At 37.3% G+C, this 20,391-nt stretch overlaps 2 protein-coding genes across 5 annotated transcripts in view; one reads left to right on the forward strand and one right to left on the reverse strand.

Moving 5' to 3' along the window:
• Positions 1-13,126, reverse strand: part of TMEM68 (transmembrane protein 68) — a 44,729-nt gene extending 31,603 nt beyond the window's left edge. Inside the window, exons 1-4 of one of the 4 annotated variants that reach the window (XR_572401.2) lie at positions 12,987-13,126; positions 7,324-7,442; positions 6,262-6,306; positions 5,259-5,652 (exon numbers count right to left, since the gene is read on the reverse strand). Coding sequence is in view for 3 of the 4 variants with exons in the window: in XM_008706699.1 (XP_008704921.1) it covers positions 5,259-5,583 (325 nt within the window). In the remaining variant the exon portion in view is untranslated. The remainder of the gene's footprint in view (positions 1-5,258; positions 5,653-6,261; positions 6,307-7,323; positions 7,443-12,986) is intronic. The other 3 variants (XM_008706699.1, XM_008706697.2, XM_008706698.2) reach the window with 3 other exon arrangements.
• Positions 13,127-13,184: 58 nt separating this feature from the next.
• The window catches only part of TGS1 (trimethylguanosine synthase 1), a 39,379-nt gene continuing 32,172 nt past the window's right edge, over positions 13,185-20,391 (forward strand). Inside the window, exons 1-2 of the mRNA XM_008706700.2 lie at positions 13,185-13,487; positions 18,595-18,659. Coding sequence (XP_008704922.2) covers positions 13,384-13,487; positions 18,595-18,659 — 169 coding nt within the window. The 5' untranslated portion in view covers positions 13,185-13,383. The remainder of the gene's footprint in view (positions 13,488-18,594; positions 18,660-20,391) is intronic.

Raw genomic sequence — 20,391 nt, forward strand, 5'->3', positions numbered from 1 at the left:
TTTGTGTGTATACTGGGTAGCAAAATGCATTTCTTACTAGAAATAATAGTAAAAAATTTGATGGCCTAAAAAATTTTTTGAAAATACTAGGGACTCTGAACATAGTAGGTATGTTAAGTTGAATTTAATAATGATCAAGATACAATGTATTTTGGTGCCTTCCAAATTATTGGAGAAAGATGCTCTCTGGGTGCCTGGGTGGCTCAACTGGTTAAGCGTTCAACTCTTGATTTCAGCTCAGCTCATGATCTCGGGGTCGTGAGATGGAGCCCTGGGTTGGGCTCCACACTCAGTGGGAAGTCTGCTTGAGATTCTCTCCTTCTCTCTCTCTCTCCCACTGCCCCTCCCCCTGCTTGCATGTGCTCTCGCTCTCTAAGATAAATAAATACATCTTTAAAAAAAAGGTGCTCTACAATTATGATAGCTAACATTAAACACGTAGTTTGTAATAGAAATTATGCTAAATACTACTTTACATGAAATTTCACTGAATCCTTACAACAACCCATTTTCTAGAAGAGAAAAATGAGGTTCAAAAACATTAAGTATCTTGTTTCAGGAGAAAGGTTACTTACATAGTTTTAAGTGGTTCCCCCAAGATATTTATCAATTACAAAGTAAAAAATAGCAACCTTATGGTGGAGAAACCCAGAGACATCTCCTTAGCCACATAATCAAAGTCAGTATCACCAGTAATAAGACATACCAACATCATGAACCTCTGAAAAAATGCACTGAGAAGGACACATCATCATTTTTGTGGTATTCTTGTCAAATAGGCATAAATATGAAACTTAAGTCTAATTATGGAAAACATCAGATCTAAACTGAGAGTCTAACAAATAATTGAACAGTCCTCTTCAAAACTGTGAAAGTCATAAAAGACACACACAACAAAGCAAAACAAAACAGAACACCTAACTAAATAAGCACCATAGACTGGAGGAGACATGGCAACCAAAGGCAGCATGGGACTCTGGTACAAGGACACTGGTGATAAAACTGGTAAGATTTGAGTAAGACCTGTAGTTTAGTTAACGGTATTCTACCACTATTAAGTCAGTAACTGTAGAAATGGTTATGTAAGATGTTAACATTTGGGGCAGCTGGGTGAAAAATAAGCAGGAATCTTGGTACTATTTAATTTAATTATAAAATTACTCTGTAATTCTAAATTTAAAAAAAAAAAACGAAGTTTAAAAATAATCATAATTGTTACAAAAGGCAGGGAGGAGAAAGGAGAGGGGGAAGTGGAAAAAGAAGTTAGGTAACTTGTCAAGGCCACCAGCCAGTAGTCGGAGAGAACCTGGTTTGAAGCTCAGGCAGTCCCTCACTCAATAGAAGACAGAAGAGGTTAAAGGAAATGCTTTTCCAACTGAAGTAGAGAGGGAATGTCTCTTAATACCTCAATTTAATTTTCCCATAGACTTTGCTACATACCGTTTAATTTATAGGACCATTTTAGTGAATAAAATGTATCCATTTCTTTATGAAATAATAATAAAATATAAAGTAAAAGAAAGCTGAGTTTGTGCTATTATGGTCCATTTAAAAAAAAACTCAGTAACATAAATAATAAACCGTATGATCAGCCTACTTAATCAAACCATCGTATTTTTCAAAAATATTGTACTGCCAATGAATTTAAAGATGGCATTAGGTAAGCATACAAATTTTCAGACAATGAAGGAAATTTCCCTTGTAAAACAAACACAAAATAAAACAAGATAAAACAAACAACTAAGAGGCGCCCAGCTGACTCAGTTAAGTGTCTGCCTTCGGCTCAGGTCGTGATCTCAGTGTCCTAGGATTGAGTCCCACATTGGGCTCCCTGCTCAGTGGGGAGTCTGCCTCTCCCTCTCCCTCTGCCCCTCCTCCCTGTCGTGCTCTCTCTCTCTCTCTCTCTCTCTCTCAAATAAATAAATAAAATCTTTAAAAAAACAAACAACTAAAAGCCCCCAAATGAAATATTCCTTACCTCCCTAAGGTGAAAGTTACAGTCTTCATTATCTTCACAGTTGTGCTAAAATATATAGTTTTTACTTTTCTCAAAATTATCTTGGTATCTTCCTGAGGACTCTCCCTGACTCTATTAATTTTCAGGGGAAATATTAAATATTATGAGTCCAGCTTTTAAAAATATTCATATTTTCTAGGTATAATGTTTTTTGAAAAATAAGTCAAAATTTTTAATATTTTAAAAGCTAACTTGAGGGTAGGGATTTCATTGACCTACCACCAAGCAAACTGCCTAGAAATGTAGGTATTTAAGAAACATCAAATTAATATTTCCCAATTTACACTAGGCATTATGTTATGCAGCAAGTAAGAATCACAGAATTTTTTGAAAAATGACAGAGCACTTAAATTATATACGGTATGACATAAAATACAACTTCAAAACAGAAAATGCTGGACAGATTCTTATACAAAGATACTTACAGTGAACAAATTATAAGTAAATGATGGTTCAACAGATAACTGACTAAATTCATTATAAGATTCACAGAGTTCCATGTAGTCATTAGAAGTCACTAAGGCTTAGTGACATGAAAAATACTAGTTGGCAACACATATAAAAAATTATAAACACACCAGCAATTCCAATAGTAAATTTTAGGTGACCATCATTTTTCTTATGTTTTTTTGCCACATTTTCTTACAATGAACATTTTATTAGTTGAAAAATTCCTCTGAAGATTCTTTAAAAAGCATGAATTAAAACCGATTTGATACAGGGGCGCCTGGGTGGCTCAGTCGTTGGGCGTCTGCCTTCGGCTCAGGGCGTGATCTCGGCGTTACAGGATCGAGCCCCACATTAGGCTCTCCCGCTGGGACCCTGCGTCTTCCTCTCCTACTCCCCCTGCTTGTGTTCCCTCTCTCTCTGGCTATCTCCCTCTGTCAAATAAATAAATAAAATCTTTAAAAAAAAAAAAAAGATTTAAAAAAAAACTGATTTGATACAAATACAAAATCCAAATATGCACACAAATGCTTTTTATATATGTCACTAAACAACAGGGCAAAGAAGATTACTTTTTCCAGTTTTATTGAGAAACAATTGGTATGTATCACTGTGTAAGCTAAAGGCATACAGCATGATGGTTTGAATTACATATATTGTGAAATGATTACCACAGCAGGTTCAACTAACATTCATCATCTCATATAGATAAAAGAAGAGTAAAGAAAAAAATTTTTTCTCCTTGTGATAAGAACTCTAAGGATTTACTCTTAAAAACTTTACTATATATTGTACAGCAGTGTTAGCTATAGTCATGTTGTACATTACATCCCTAGAACTTATTTATCTAATAACTGAAAGTTTGTACCTTTGACCGGCCTCCTCCAATCCCCCTTTCCCATCCTCTGCCTCTGATAACCGTAAGTCTGACCTCTTTTTCAATGAGTTTGGGTTTTCTCTTTTTTTTAGATGCCACATATAAGTGAAATGATACAGTATTTGTCTTTCTCTGTCTGACTTATCTCACTTAGCATAATGCCTTCAAGGTCCATCTGTGTCTTTGTAAATGGCAGGATTTCCTCGTTTTTTATGGCTGAATAAGGAAAAATCACTTTTAAAAGAGTATCACTTATCCTAATAAAATCTAATGTCAAGTTACCATGAAAAAAATTAAAACAGGCTAAGAACTATATATCTTACTACCTCCGAGCCATAAATGCATATTTAAAAATACCTCGGAAAGATAAAAACACCTCAAAATTATATATTCTACTACAAAATAAACTTAGTGCTTGAAGTTATCTAAATTAAATCATGTCTCCTAAAACATAAATAAACGCAATTCCTTATGATATATATTATCCTGAAATATAGGGGGTGTATATTTGGGAGGATACATATTCCCAACCAGTATTGGAAACAAAGTTACTTAAGTGGTGTGTGACTGTATTAAAGACAATGAACCAACAGAAGCCAACAAAGATGCAGTCTCTGCAGATGTACGCATGTGACATGAGGAAGTATCACCTTGTCTCATGTAAAACAACCATAAAAGGATATGAGAGTTGTAATGACTGGCAAGAGCACTAGTATTAATGAGTAATATTCAGAATTCACTACATCAAAGGCATATGGCTCCTGTTTGCAAACCTGCTGAATACCACTACTTTTGACCCTGAATCCCCAACCTCGGACAAACTGACCACACAGCACAGATCTGAGACTGTATCCTGGCTCTACTTCCTAGTGTGTCTTGGGCAAATAACAATCTCTCTGTTCCTTAACTTCCTCCCAGGAAAACTGTAAAATGGAGATAATATGTCGAATTTATTCTAAGTTTTAAAAGAATGTATGTTAAACATTCAACAGTGTATGGCATAAGAAGTGCTCAAAAAAGACTTATAAGACTGCATGTAGTATTAAAATGATGACACATTGGTCTAATAAGCATGTCACTGGTGATCTTTGCTAATAGCAGCCTTGTAGTCCCATGGTATACATCCTCTGGTATCTATTTCAAAATCTGTGCTTCTGTGTCTTTCTGTGATGCCACTTTGATGCTCCAAATGAAATAGAAAGTACATCTTTGTTACATACCTACTGAATTCTCTGTATTTTTATAGTCCCAACGCAAAAATGACCAACAAGTAAGATAAAAATTGGTAGAGAAAGACACCAAGTCCTTGATAATAGGCCACAAGAGGGCAATTTTCATGTTAGCCAAAGAACCACCAATCATTAAATGTAGAACAACACAATCTCTCAAATGATAAAGAAAAGAATGAATATCCTGGAAAGGTACTTGTTGCTATCTCATTTATTCAAGAGACATGTGACCTCTGAAATGAATCAAACAGAAAATGGGTAAATTACAGTATACAAATTATATTTAATATTATTAGTTAATATTCATTTTCTTAAAAATCTCTACACTAGAAAAGTCAAACTTATTTTGAACAAAATGGAATTAAATACTAAATTGTTAAAGCATTTTTAAAATAGGTTTCTATACAGTTTTAATTAGTTTCTTAGTCTTTTAGATGTCCCACATATAAACTAATATTTTAGGTTATAGTAAGAGGCTACACTGTTGCATGGTTCTTTGTTTAATGGAAACTAATGTGTTTGGAAAACTCATTTTAAGAAAGACATATATCTACACAATGCATGCAAAGAGATAAAAGGACATAGTAAATATCCCTTATATTTTTCACTATCAATCAATAAAATGGAATGATGATACAGTTTCAGTGCCACACACCTGAACAGCCACACACAAAGTAATCTTGCTTACCATGCCAAACGGCTGCATGTCCATCCCAAAGAGTTGCCACCGTCTTCCTTGCGCCATCCCATAAATTATGAGAGTAGGCTTCTTTTAATACATTCTTCCTCTTATAGATGTGTAAGAAAATAATAGTAAGATAGAGAAGAAAGATAGTAAAGTAAGGAAGTATTAAAAGTATTAGTGGTGTAAAAACCCACAAGAGATAGTTTGCAAAATTCAAATAGTCCTCCAACTGCTCCACACCAAACCATTCTTCGAGTATGTGAATCAGACAAGTCATATAGGGCATAGAATCCTGTCCTGCACCACAGGTTTGATTTTTGTCTAGCATTTTTCTTTAGGTGAAAATGACAAATTCAGTCTCTTTCTTCATTGTCATGGTAGGTCTTTAATTTGGCCACTAGAAGGAAAAATAATCCAATGTTATTCTTTTCACAGCTGAAAAGTTAAATGTTTTAGTCTACATAAACACTACACAGAATCATTTCTTAATACCAAAAATGAGTAGATTGTTAATGGTTAACTTTGTTGCAGACTTCAATGTGAAAATTATAAGGTTTCATTTGCATGCTCATGAAGCATGTCAGGTTTAGCTTTTGAAATAACTCACAAGCTATAATTGAAAGAGAAAAATAAACCTGATGAAGAATGAAGTTTCGGATTGATCTTAATAATCTGACTTACATCTTAAGTGGATCATACTGAATGTTTCTATCTTAAACTAGGTTATGTTGAGATAACTGTTCCTCACAAAAGAAAGCATCAATATTTAATTTAATAAAGGTAACCCAATTCTTTAGGAAATGGTGATATACATTTTTGGCTACTAGCTTTTACAAGCAGGTTTACAAAAAAATCCACTATTCTTTTAACACTATGCAATAATAAAAATTTATCACTGTCATTTTATCTTACAGTCACTACAATTTCTCTGAAGTGATCAATGACTGAAACTATAGCCATACAATTATTTCATATCATTTATCTCTAAACCAGTCACTTAACTTACCAGAAATTAGGTAAATATCTTGTTCCAAGCTTCAGTGCATATGTTCTGGAAAACAGTATACAAATGGAAGAAAAATATGATTAAAAAAAGATAATTATTAATACCTAAAGTGTCCATAAAATTAATAGGAAGAAACATTCACAAATATGTGACAAATATTATACCCCCTCACTAGTGTATCACAGTTTAAAATTATACTGTTACCAATGCTTTAATGAGGACAGCTCTATACACCATTTGTTTCCATTACATAAAGCCCCACCTGAGACGTTTTTTAAAATTCAGAGCTATAACAACCTTTGCTTCTTTGGAGAAAAAGTATGAAGGTAAAATGTGTAACTGACCATGTCTATTTTCAGTAACTTTGCCAGATAATAAGCTATGTCAATATGATATTCAAGGATATAATTACATTAGCTCTTATGATCATGTTCTCCTACACAAGATTTCCTTCTTTCATTCATATCTTCCCTGGTTCTGATTCTATTCTTAGAGATATTTTGTCATTATTCCATGCTACATAATCTTTATGAAAACCATCTCAAACCCTTTATAGACAGGAAATGAGTAAATAAAGAAAGGAATAGAGGGAGAGGGAGAGGCAGATATACAAGAGCAGTTATATGTTGTCTTTATGCCAAGACTGTCTTGCTGACTGACTTATTAACAGAGCATACACTTTGACTTAGTCCTCCAGGGATGGAAGATTTAGTCTAATTTAATTTCCTTGTAACCAATAGCATTTACTTGTGAGAAATGTAGGACTGCTATGGTAACAGAAGGTAAACACAACACACATTAAGCCCACAGTCTGGGCTTTGTTTATTTTTTTTACTGAAGTATAGTTGACACATAATGCCAAGTTCATTACAGGTGTACAACATAGTAATTTGACAATTCTATATGTTATGCTGTGCTCACCACAAGTGTAGCTGCCATCTGTCACCACACAATGATGTGGGCTTTATATCATATTCTCATCAATCCATCTAAAGACTTGAACCCCTATAATGTATCAGGGTTTGAATATTTACAAGGCAACATAAACATAGCGAAACTTACTATTTTCAAAATGAGAGCTTCCCCCACTGGGATGGCTGGAATCACAAAAATGGAAAAAAGTGATGTGGAAAAATTAGAACCTTCACACATTGCTGGTGGGAATGTAAAATGTGCAACCACTGTGGAAATACGTTAAACACAGAGTTACCTTATGACCCAACAATTTTACTCCTAGGTATATATCCCAGAAAACTGAAAACATGCATTCACACAAAAATTTGTGTACGAATGTTGATAGTGAAACTACTCCTAAGGGCCAAAAAGTGAAAACAACACAAATATTCATCAACTGATGAATGGATAAACAAAATGTGCTCCACCCCTACAACAGAATATTATTCAGCCATAAGAAGGAAAGAGGTAATGGTTCATGCTACAATAGGCATGAACCTTGAAAACATACTAGATAAAAAAAGCCAGACACTAAAGGCCACATTCTGTATGATTCCATTTATATGAAATACCCAGAATAGGCTAAATCAATAGAGACAGAAAGGTAAGTGGCTGCCAGGGACTGGGGGAGGGGACAAGACAAGCGGCTGCTAATGGAAACAGAGGTGTCTTCTGGGAATAAAGAAAAGGTTCCAGAATTACATAGTAGTGATGGTTGTACAACCTTGGGAATACCCTAAAAACCATGAAGTTGTACATTTTAAAATGGTCAATGTTATGGTGAATTACACCTCAACAGAAAAAGAGATTTTAAATATTGTTAATAAATTAAAATTTACGACAGCCTCTCAAATATGTTAACAGGAGCTTTTCCTAGGCCTAAAAAAACCAATCATTTTGATGATCTGACCCTACTGCTTATACAATTGCCCTAATAATCTAGTCTCATTTCTGATTTTAATATGATCATAACACCTTGCGATTTTAAAACCTTTAGTACTTTCCCCCCACTCAAATCGGTAATAGAACTATACTGCTTATCCTCAATTACACTCTGATTTATCAAACAAACACAATACAAACACAGTACAGCAAAGAGGGACAGTGCATAGGGAGGCATCCGGTCAGTGGGGTTACATGGGTATCTTCATAAGTAGTTCCTGAACAGTGGCCCACTGCTGCATGCAAGAACCTCCTCCAAAATGGGCATCCTCAATTTTGATTTAAAACTTTCCAGAACAGAAAACTCAAAATGTGTCCGACTCCACCTTCAAAACCATCCATTGAACTACTAAAAAGATCTTCCACATACTCACCTCACTGTAACTTTTCCCTACCGGACCTAGTTCTATACCACAGAACCTCTTCCATTAGACAAACTTAAGTTTCAACAAAGGGATGATAAGCTGCAAAATCCCATTTTTCTGGTCAGAACCCTTAATTCTTTCAACCACTCCTCAGACCCTAGTTTCATAACCTTTCACCACTCAGGTCACTCCCCGTGACTGACTCTATTTGTTTGATGTTGAGAAGAGCATGTACAGTAACTCACCTGTACCTCAGCTCGCTAAGATCTGTAAAACTGGGATATAATAGTATATACACTACATTAGATGATAGGTACTATGGAGAAAAATACACAGCAGGGTAAGAGGAAAATGGAGGTCTATAGCAGGCAAGAGGGTAGGAGGGGGGTTGCTATGGTATATGCAGTAGCCTGGGAAGGACTCTTTGAAAGGTACACTTGAGCAGAGACCTGAGGAAGTGAGGAACAAACTATGTGGGTATTTGGAGGAGAACTCCTGGCTAAAACAAAAGTAAATACAAAGGGTGTGTGCTTGGTGAGGTCTGAGGAGCAGCAAGGAAGCAGGCTAAGGAAGAGCGATAGGGAGAGCTGTCAGAAATGGGCAGAGGGGTAGCACTGCAGAATTTTGTAGGCCTGTTTTTATCTTAAGTGAGATGAAGAAGGCACCAGAAGAGTGAAACTGCCTAACTTGGGTTTTAAATGACTGCAGTGTTGAGAATACACTGCACAGGGAACAAATCGGAAGTTCAGGCAATAATTGAAAATGAGTGATGAAAGTGGCTTGGACAAGGGTGACAGAGTGAAGATCTGTAAGAGATGATCAATTTCTGGATATACTCTGAAGATAGAGCCAAAAAGAATTGTTGATGAATGGATGTAGAACGCGTGAGAGAAAGAAGTCTGGGTTGACTACACGGTTTTTTGGCAAGGTGGGTCTGTATTCCAGGAGACTCTGCCACTTACTGTGACCTAGGCAAGTTACTTATCAAGTCTGCCTCAGTCTCTCCATCTGTAAAGTGGGGATAATAACAGTACCCATCTACTAAGACTGTTGTGAAGAATATATGTTTTTAAAAAAAAGCTTGGAAGAGTACCCACCACTATATAAGCACTAAGTAAGTATTGCTAGCATTGTCATCATTATTAGCTTGCTTGTGAAAAGATGAGAGTTACAGGAAGAACAGGTTTGGGAGTGGGATAGAGATCAGGAATTCAGTTCTGAACATGTTAAGATTCTAGTAGACATCCCAATGAAGACCTTAAATATAGGCAGCTGGTCATAGAGATTAGCAGGAATATCAGGTTTGGAGAAATATATCTGGGAATTGGCAACATATAGATTGTATGAAAACCATGAAACTAAAAAAGATCCTTTCAGAGAAGAAATATAAAATAAAAAAAGAGTCCCCAGGACTGAGCCTTGGGGCACTCAACATTGTAGAAATTGGGAAAACTATGAGGAACCAGCATTTCCCTTCCAGGAGTGGCACCCTGTATGTCAAAGTAACAAAGTGTTCAAGAAGAAAGGAGTATTCAGCTGTTTAAAATGATGCAGAGAGGTCTAAGAAATGATCACGGATCACTGGGTTTTACAACACAGAGACAATGACAAACCCTGATAATTACGAACTATTTTGATACAGTGGGGATGAAAGTCAGGTAGAGTAAATTCATGAAAAAGTGAGAGGAAATGAATTGGAAACAGCAAATATGGACACTCTTCAGAGGAATGCTGATGCAAAAAGGAAAAGAGAAATGGGTGAGTATCTAAGGAGGAATGTAGGCCAAGTCTGTTATTGTTTTAAGATGAAAGAAAACATAGCAGTCTTTAATACCAATGGTACTGCGTCAGTGGGAGGTAAGAAACACATAATGCAGAAGAGGAATAATTGTTGGGACCAGTCCTTGACTAGGCCAGAGGGGACAGAATACAGTGTATAAGAAAGGGCACGGCTCAGACAAGAATCATTGGGTTATTAATTCATTTACTCAACATGCTTACTAAACAAATAATTTGTGCTTGACACTATTCTAAACACCTAGGGACACATCGGTAAACAAAATCATATGAGAAAACATATGTGAAGCACTTAGAATAATAATGTCTGGCACATAGTAGGCACCTAACAAATTACAAGCTACATAAAGATAGACCTTACCTGTGTTCATTCAAATCTTTGACAAAAGATGTGGACCAAGACAGTGCCCTAGAACTTGCCACTAAAAAACTATCGGAAGAGTCTGAATAACAAGATTTTGAGTTGCAAAATACTTTTGATAATATGAGAGCATGGCTTTAGAATTTAATGAATGCAATCTCTTAATTTTGCAGAAACCAGTTAAAAAGAGAAAGCCAAGTTGATTTGCCCAAAGTTACTAAATTCAGTGAAGAACCAAGGGCCAAAATTAAAACCCAGTTCTCCTACTTCCTACTCTGGTTTTCATTACACTTTCTTTACTATCTCCCTCCCTCTCTCTCTCTCTCTCACAGAAAGGCTGAAAATATTAAGATTGCAATCTCTCTCTTCCCTCTACTTCTGCCCAGCCCTTCTCCCCCTCCAATTTACCATAGGCTATATTTGACTCCTTACCAATTTATTTTAATCCAATTAAAAACTATAATTGTTAAAAGATGTTTTGGAGGAGATACAATATTTTAATTCCCAAAACTCCAGGTCACTTCTTATCAAAAAAAAAAAAAAAATCTACAATTAAACACAGTCCTGTGCATCATATATAAAGAAAATATCACCATGTTGATATTGATCATGAGGAACATTTACTGTAATTGACTTTAAACATTTTAAAATAAAGGTATTTCAAAAACTAATAAAGCAGAACAGAGGATTTTTTGTTTTCTAGAAAACCTTAAGGAAATAAATCTATTTTTAAACACCCATCATTAGGACTTTTAGTGCCATGGATGGCAGCAGATCCATTTTTACTTTTAGTATATAAGCCATACTGAAGATACATTGAAAATACCAATTAAATTAAATGCTCACGGAAATAAAATTAATTATCCCTTTTCCTCCCTGCATTTTTAGTAATTGTTTAACAGGGGGGTTAGGACTCAGTTTTAGTGAATAAGCATTCTACTTCAAACCAAATGTAGCTTTATCTAATAGAAATTAAATAAATATATCTGGCAAACCTAATCATTTTATCTTTAAAACAATACCTTTTAGATTTCAAGCTTTACACTTTAGGTTCTATTATGAGCTACTTTTTAAGTTTTTTTAAAACCCCAGAATGTCCTTCGACTTCTAGCTAAAATCTTCCACTCTGATGATTACTTTCTACCTTTTTTTCTTAACCTATCCTCATCATCCAAATGTGGCACATCTATACTGGGGTAGCTGCAACTGTGCAACACTCTTACCTTGAGTCACTAAAATGAGCATATCTCGGACATCAAAGTAAGACAGCAGTAAGGATGTGGAAATAAACATTTCATTTGAAAATTAGTCTTCTATTTCCATCCAATAGTAAACGCGACCGAAATATTAGGGACTGTCTAAAATATCCGGATTTCACCTCAGTTGTTGTACCTTCTAAAGAAATAACAATGCCATTTGGGCATTAATAGCACAACCAAGTACTGAAATGCTCCAACCGCCTTCAAGTTGGAACTTGCTTTTTTGAGGAAGCTGCCTGGACAGTCTCAACGACTACCACACACCAAATACGAACTGCCTTTCTCAAATCTAGCCGTGGTGTTCCAGTTTCCGGGATCCCGGTTAACTGCAGACGTATTTTTCTCACGCATCAGCAGCTTGAGGACAGAGACCTGCTCTACAGGCTGCCAACCCCAGGGACCAACGCAGTGTCTGCCGCGTACAAAGTAGGTACCCACTAAAACTATTAAGAGCATAAAAGAGATCTGATATACACAGTTTCATTTAGTCCTTCCAGCAGCCCTAGGAAGCAGCGACTATTCGTCATTCCTATTTTACAGAGGATCACGAGGTGCCTCAGAAGGGTTAAGTCGCTTGCCCGGATCACACAGGTAGCAATGGATCATCAAACCCGGATTCCAAGCCTGACTTGTCTGGAAGCCTTCTTAGCCACTTATCCTGCGGCCGCCCGAGTACTTGAGGCTCGATTCGGATCCTGGAAAGAGAGGTCACCGGGCAAGCCCAGAGGCCTCTGCCGAGGTTCTGACACCTCGCCCCGCCGCCCAAGTTGAGACGAAACGAGGTTTCTGAGCGCGAGGGAGGATGAGCGGCGGAGTGAATGGACTCGTTGTGACCCAGGCAGGATCACCCATCCCAGCCACGCCGGTGCGCGAGCTTACACCGAGTGCGGCGGGAAGCCCAGCCCGCCCGCCCGCGCCGTGGACTCCCGGGCTGCCCCACGGAGACTAGACATGCGGCCTTGGCCGCTCTGAGCCCCGCGCGACTGACGCGGAGCGGTGCGCCCGGAGGGGAGGAGCTCGAGGAGGCCAAGATGAGAACCGACGCACCTCGGGCGGGAGGGGCAGAAGCGGCTCGCCCTCACCCTCGAGCAGCGGCGGGAGCTCTTCGTTGGCTCAGCGACTGAGGGAAGAGGAGAAATTTCAGCCACCGATTTCACCCCCGAGCAACCTGGGAAGAAAAAGACAAACGGCGGCTGCAGGCCGGACGGCTTTGAGTGTGACACCTGCCATCGCCCCGCCCCTTCCCGTGGGCGCCCGGAGCCACTTCCGGCGGGGGCTCCTCAGCCCGCTACAGGCTCGAGCGGCCCCGGGCCCGTTCCTAACCCTTGATGTCCCCTCGCGGCGCGCCGGGGAGACATTCTTTGGGTCTCCAGGAACCGAGCAGAGGCCGGGAAGCCCTGTTCGGTGCCGTTTCCCGCAGAGCTTCCTGCACTGAGGTAGTAAAATGTGTTGCGAGAAGTGGAGCCGCGTGGCCGAAATGTTTCTCTTCATTGAAGACCTAGAAGAGGATTATAAGATCCTTTGCCTCTGCTCCAGGGCATTTGTGGAGTAAGTAAAAACGTGTGCTTCATCTCTAGCACAGTTATTTCCCAGAATTGTAGGCCTTGCAAACTACTTGACATTGGGATCCACGGCCGGAGTGTAAGACTCTTGGGCAGGGTGATGTTTCAGAAAAAAAAAGTCGGGCTTCACGGAGAGGTCGCCGATTGCCATTAAGTAAAAGAGCAAATGTACTTTGTAGGCTGTTGTGAAAAAATGTGGTAGCTGATTTATTTCGTTTTAATGAGGGGACATTTAAAAATCGGGGGAAGCGAAATGTAAAATGAAATCTTCTTAGTGGCTGTGATATCACAAGTTGAAGACTTTCAGATGAGTAACTTCGGTGGGTTAACATTTTTGAAAACTTTAAGTTTTATTAAAGCGCAGATGCGCTTAAATAGAATTTCTAGTTACCTGAGATAAAAGACTTAACGCTAATTGCATCAGTTTTTGAGCTGTATTTTTGGAATATATGTGTTTGGGGTAAACATTGCCCTGCGTGGAAGATAGCCAGTGGATAGGAAAAAAACTGACCAAAGAATTGGACTCTAGGGATGGCTTTCTTTATATTAGGTGTGTGAGTTTAGCCACTTGAATCTTTTTTTTTCATCCCTAAAACAGGTATATCTACCCCAGTTATCTCACAGGCTGATTATGTGCTAGACTTGTAATATAGTTTACTGTAGTAGATTTTAAGTTTGAAGCAGTTCTTACTGTTTGTCATTGTGTTTTTGTGGAGTAATCGGAAAAGCAATCCAAAAGGAAATCAAACACTTTAATTTAAAAAGTATTGTCATCTTTGTATACATGCATGCATGTATGCAATTCAACAAATGCTTTTTGTGCTTCCTTGTATTAGCTACACTGGTAGGCACTGGGGTACAAGACACAGCCCGTCCCTACACCCTTTGAGTTTACTTTCTAGCAAAGGAGATCAATATTAAGACAATTGTTATGTAGCTGTTTAGCTAATTACAGTTGTATGAGAGAAGTACAGTTATATATGATAGCAAAAACCTAACCTTCTCCACAGATCACAGAGATTTCTTGGAGGAAGTAGCATTTGAAAAGAGGTCTGAAGAGTGGAAGTAAATTGGGGTATATTTGAGCTGGAGGGAGCAACAAGCAGCACTGTATAAAAAGCAAAAGAAAGCCAAGGCTACATACTTAGTTCTTAGCCTGAAGCTGGGTTGAGTTTTGGGGCTGTCTTCATGAAGCCTCTTTTCCAAAAAGAAGAGAAGGAGAATATATGTTATAAAATGGAAAAAGTTGGGGCGCCTGGGTGGCTCAGTTGTTAAGCGTTTGCCTTCGTTAAGCGTTTGCCTTCGGCTCAGGACGTTATCCCGGGGTCCTGGTATGGAGCCCCCCATCAGGCTCCTCTGCTGGGAGCCTGCTTCTTCCTCTCCCACTCCCTCTGCTTGTGTTTCCCCTCTTGCTGGCTGTCTCTCTCTCTCTCTGTCAAATAAATAAATAAAATCTTTTAAAAAATAAAATAAAATAGAAAAAGTTGAGAAAAATTGTCAGGCCGGACCCCTACAAAACAATATGCTTGCTACTAGATTTCAATTAAAGCAACTTTATTTAAAACACAATTTAATTGCCATATAAATCACCAATTACTTTGAACTTCGTCTTTTTGAACTAAAACATTCATCCTTTAAATTTCAGATAATTTCATACATATTCTTAAAACTTAGAGCCAAAATAGGTAAAGAGAAAAGAATGGCTTTTTCCTTTAGATCATTTAATGCTCAGGAAAATTATAACCCTTTAGAACGAAAAGAACGCCATCTTGGAATTATTTCCAGTAGTCATTTGAGGGTCTTTGTGACTTGGAGACATGCTGGAATTTCAGAGGCTTGTTAGTATAACCCTACTTTGCAGGTAGAGAAAAGGTCTGTTTCACAGTCTTGTTTGTTTGTTTCACAGTCTTAAAACAGATTGATTGATAGCAAAATTCTAGAATAATTATTAAACTGAAAAAATAGTCCATGTAGCAGAAACAGAAAATGAGCATTAGCATAGGTGCCTAATACCTTCTCAGTATTGAATTGATTTTCATACTGAGTAAGGTTATTGTACACCTCTCCTCAAAGGCAGGAAATAGAACTTAATATCATAACTCATTTTTATTATCTGAGGAAATTATATTAACATACTGTTTTATGAGCTCTAGAATAATAATTCTATTTCATCTGCACATTCAGTTTTCTATATGTTACATATATGAAGAAAACATGTAAACATGATTTAATGGAGCTCTTAAAAATAATCTTTATAATGGTTCAGTAGTAACATGAAAAAACACCTTGTGTTAATTAACATCTGAATATAAAATACCTACACTATGATTACAGTTACATAAAATTTTGTGTTATTATGTATAAAGCCTAGAATAGAACATAGGAAAATACTGAAATGATGGAGTAGTAGATTTTTGTTATAAAGTTGTTTGTGCTATAAATAACAGGCTTTATTTAATTTTTTTGTGGGGTTTTTTTGCTTTTTTTTTAGTAAATCATTTTAAAATAATTTCATACTTGCAAAAGTAGGTCAGGAGAGGAGTAAAGAATGGGTTCAAACTTAAAAACAAAAAAACAAAAATAAGTCAAAGAACTCTCATATTTCCCTCTTCCTGATTCACCTAGTGTTAACAGTTAACTGCATTTGATCCATCTCTCCCTCTGCATACACACAGACATACGTGTGTGCCCCCCTCCTCCCCTGGAAACAATATTTAGTCTTTTTCTGAACCATTTGAGAGCAAGCTACACATATGATTCCCCATCACTCCTAAATACTCCATTGTGTATTTCCCTAAAACAAGTGTATTGTCTTTCATAGCCACTGTAGTGGGTTCACATTTCCCCAACTTTCCCAGCAGTGTCTCTTTTCTTTCTGATTCAGAGTTCCACGTAGTTCCTCTTATGTTTACTTATGACTTGTCAGTTCCTCCTCTGGAAAATTTCCTCACCCTTTCCCTCCCTACAATGGCCTCAACATTTTAAAAAATGCAGACTTTACCTTTGGTGCTGACCTTCCTTAACCTGGGTCTATCTGACATTTCAGTAGGAACGGAGCTGAGCCATGCCTTCTTGGCAGGAATGCTACAGAAATGATCCTGTATTTGGCTCTGCATCATTTCAGTCACTTGCTGTGGACCCATTCCACCACTGGTGACATTGACCTCCGTTACCTAATCATATTGCAGTCTCATAGCTGTCTCCTCTGTAAAGGCACAGTGGTTCCCTTTGTATGTATTAGTATTTGGGAGGAAAGTACTCCAGTGTTACTAGTACCCTGTTCTGCCTGAATCAGTTGCCTCTGAAGGTTACTAAAGAGCGATTCTCTGTCTCTGTCATTCTACTTTTATTAGTTGGCATTCGGTATGGAGCATCTTCCCTTCTCTCCCCATGTATTTGTTTACTCCTTCATTTACATTAACATGGACTCTGGATTATTCGTTTATTAATAAGTTCTGTTTTATTACTCTCATTTTGATGTTCGTAATTATCTCAGTTTTAGCTGGTATGGGCCCTTTGAGGAGGCTTGTGTATCATTTTGACATGTCCCTGGCATTCTTTGACATCCTCCTAACTAACCTTCTGGCGCAGAAGGTGACTCAGGCTTATCGTTTACAGTCCGTTCTTAACCTGGAGCTGCCATTTCTCCAAGGTACCTTGGTTCCTTTTAGCAGAGTATAGTGTTCCAAAACCAAGACTTGGGTGCTCTTTATGTTCATTGCTCCTGAGTTTTCATTGCCTCTACACTCTCTCAGCAGACACAGTTAGTCAGGATATATCTTTATTTTACATACATACATAAATACATGTATGTGTGTAGAAAATCTTGGCTATCATCATCCTCAATATATTTACTTATTTGCTCAATGTAACCAGTCTTGCAGCCTTAATGAGATCTACTGCCCCATATCTGTGGGTGCTGGTGGGCACACCACTGATGTCCTCTGTGCAGCTGCTGATCCCCCCACCACCCCAACCACCTCTCTATTGTCCAGTTTTTGTGGGGGTCAGTGGGCATGCTGCCAAAGCACATTTGCGCTTTATCTGCGGGCCTGTTAACTATCCTGCTATGAGTCATCACCTACTTAATGTTCTATAAAGTATCAAAAAATAAACAGGATAGTGAAATATATCAAGTATACAAGAATTTTATTTTGTTGAATTTATTGTGGCTCCATTAGAAAAATAGTATTAGCTAATACTTGAAGATAGCCTTATTATGGCACTTCTGATGGAGTTTATTACAGCTGAATTTAATGGTAGAAAGATAATAGCAAAATTTCTTTTTTTTTAAGTGTTAAGTGTATTTGGGCTAAGTAATTTCCAATCTTAGCAGATAGAGAAAAAATGTAGAAGTAGATATGTAAAAAAAGTTTAATCGTTCACTTTTTAAAAAAATTGTTGAGACTGGAATGGCTGGCTGGCTCACTCGGTGGAGCATACGACTCTGCCATCTCAGGGTCATGAGTTTAAGCCCCATATTGGGCTTAGAGCTTAGATAGATAGATAGATAGATAGATAGATAGATAGATAGATAGATAGATAGACAGATAAAATTTAAAATTGTTGAGGCTGAATTGTTTTTATTTATGTTTCAGTTTGATAAAATATTTAAGAATTTCTTTGGGGTTTGTCTTTAAAATGGCCTTTGCTTAGACCATAAATATCTTGTCTACTAGGCAATGATAACTTGGCCTGTTTGCAAATGGAGTAGGATCTGTGTGTGGACTTATATATGTGTAAGATAAATCTTCCCACTTTTATGCTCACTTCTTACAGCAAATTTAGAGAACACTTCATTGTTCATGTAAAAAGATCGATTCTTCCCCCATACCAGAGCTGCCATTTAATTTTAATAATTAGTAGTTGTAAATCCTTCCCATGTGATATATATTAAACATTTTACATATACTGTCCTTATAACAACTTTATGAGATATGTATTATTACCTGTACATTATAGATGAGGAAAATGTATTAGCAGATTGCTTTTCTGTTCCTTAACCGTTTTAATTAACCTGTGCTGCCCCAAACTTGTTTTTTTTCTCAAGTTTATAATTTATTTCAATATTCACTGTTTAATTTGTTTTGTAGGGATCGGAAGTTGTGCAATTTGGGATTAAAAGGCTACTATGTCAAAGGCAATGGCGATAATGCAGGTAATACAGTATAAAACGATACGGCCCTTTTTTTTGCTCAAAGTAACTAATAGTGTATTGATTTTAAATATAATTTGCTATAATACTATATTTGTTGGCATAAAATATAAATGACAACCAGTAATCATAGACAGTCTTCATTTTTTATTATAACATGGCTTTAGAATCACTATCAAAGCACATCTTTTCTTTTTCTGTAGCTAGCTCCTGTATGGACTTGAGGACTCTTTTGCTCTATATAGCATTCCTTCCTGAGTTGTTGCCATTAGATAGGAGCAAGCTAAAATTTGAAGCTTTGAAAAGTAGAGAACATACTGTTTTTTCGCATAATTTCATTGTGTTGGAAGATAAACAGAGGCACATTAAATTTTTCAGGAGTTTATTTGAGCTTACATCTGTGCAACTCGGGCAGTGCCAGCTCCCAGACAGGAGCACCACTCCAGGACAGGAGTTAGGGGAGGGGTTTTTATAGAGAAGCTGTAGAAGCAAAGCAAGGAAATTGATTGGCTGTGCCTAAAGCAGTGACCTCATTTGGGGAAGCCTAGTTAGCTGTTTGTGATTAGTTGTTCTTAAGTGTTATTTTCTTAGCTTTGAGTGCTTTGATTCTGGCTCAAAGGCCTTCAAGCCACCTCAGTCTAATGATCTCCTTATTTAGATACTTTAACAATTATATAGATAAATTATTCAGGATAAATGCCAAGTGAACATCCGTAGTCTTCTGCCTGAAGTAAAGAGGCCACAATCTGGGTTAACTTTCCAAATAACAAATAGAATTTGTTATGTACTTTGAGTCTCACCTGGTTACCTGAAAACTGTCTTGCTCTCTCTCAGACTTCCCTCTATGACCCCACTTGTTCTTTCCACACAGATCTTTTTTGTTGCTCTAGATAGAGGGAAAACTAGCATGAGTTCGAACAAATCACTTTCTTCAGTTGATCACTGAATGAAATGTTTGGTTTGTATTTCAGTGCAATGTACAAATAAGGTTTCTTTGGACACCAGGCTCCTATTGAACATAAAGTATGCATACCATGAAAGGAACATAAAACTTAGCACATTTATTTTTCCTATTTGCTCTCTCCTGAACTTTCATAAGTTCATTGAATGGAGTGGTGAGTGGAATCCCCTTTATTATTCAGGTAGATATCTTTTTTCCCCCTCTTTGTTTTAGAATTTATACACAGAAGATTCCTCTTCTTTACAGTCCCCATTTTTGCTTTGTAAGATTCACTCTTGTATGGCTACGATCATTTAGCTGGAGTGCAGCTCAGCCCTAATTGAGTATGCTAATGTATAAAGTGATATTTATCTCACATTTTAAATGGTTAATGGAGCATTTGAATGGCATTTGTCCAATTAATGGTGTGATGCACTTTTATATAACTGTATTAGTATAAAGGTAAAATTGTTTTGTTATAATAAAACAGATTTTCTGGGAGAATCGGAGTTTGAAAGGATCTTCCAGTTCAGTGGATTTCAGACTTTTAATAGTAGAACGCTTTCATTAAATCATCTCTCTCACAGAGTCACAGAATATAAATCCCAGTTGTGATTGAAATATCCATGAGGGGCCTAAAGACATACTTTTCACCTCTCTTATTATTACTAGCTCCTAAAGTAACTTCATAAATCATCATTTTAAATTCACTGATCTAGTCTAGTAATACTGCATATAAGGAATGTGAAAATGTAAGTGTTTTCCCTGTGGTTATTCTGCCATGTTTCCTCTTAT

The sequence above is a fragment of the Ursus maritimus genome, unplaced genomic scaffold, assembly GCF_017311325.1.
Source record: "Ursus maritimus isolate PB19 unplaced genomic scaffold, ASM1731132v1 scaffold_9, whole genome shotgun sequence".
NCBI classification, from domain to species: domain Eukaryota; kingdom Metazoa; phylum Chordata; class Mammalia; order Carnivora; family Ursidae; genus Ursus; species Ursus maritimus.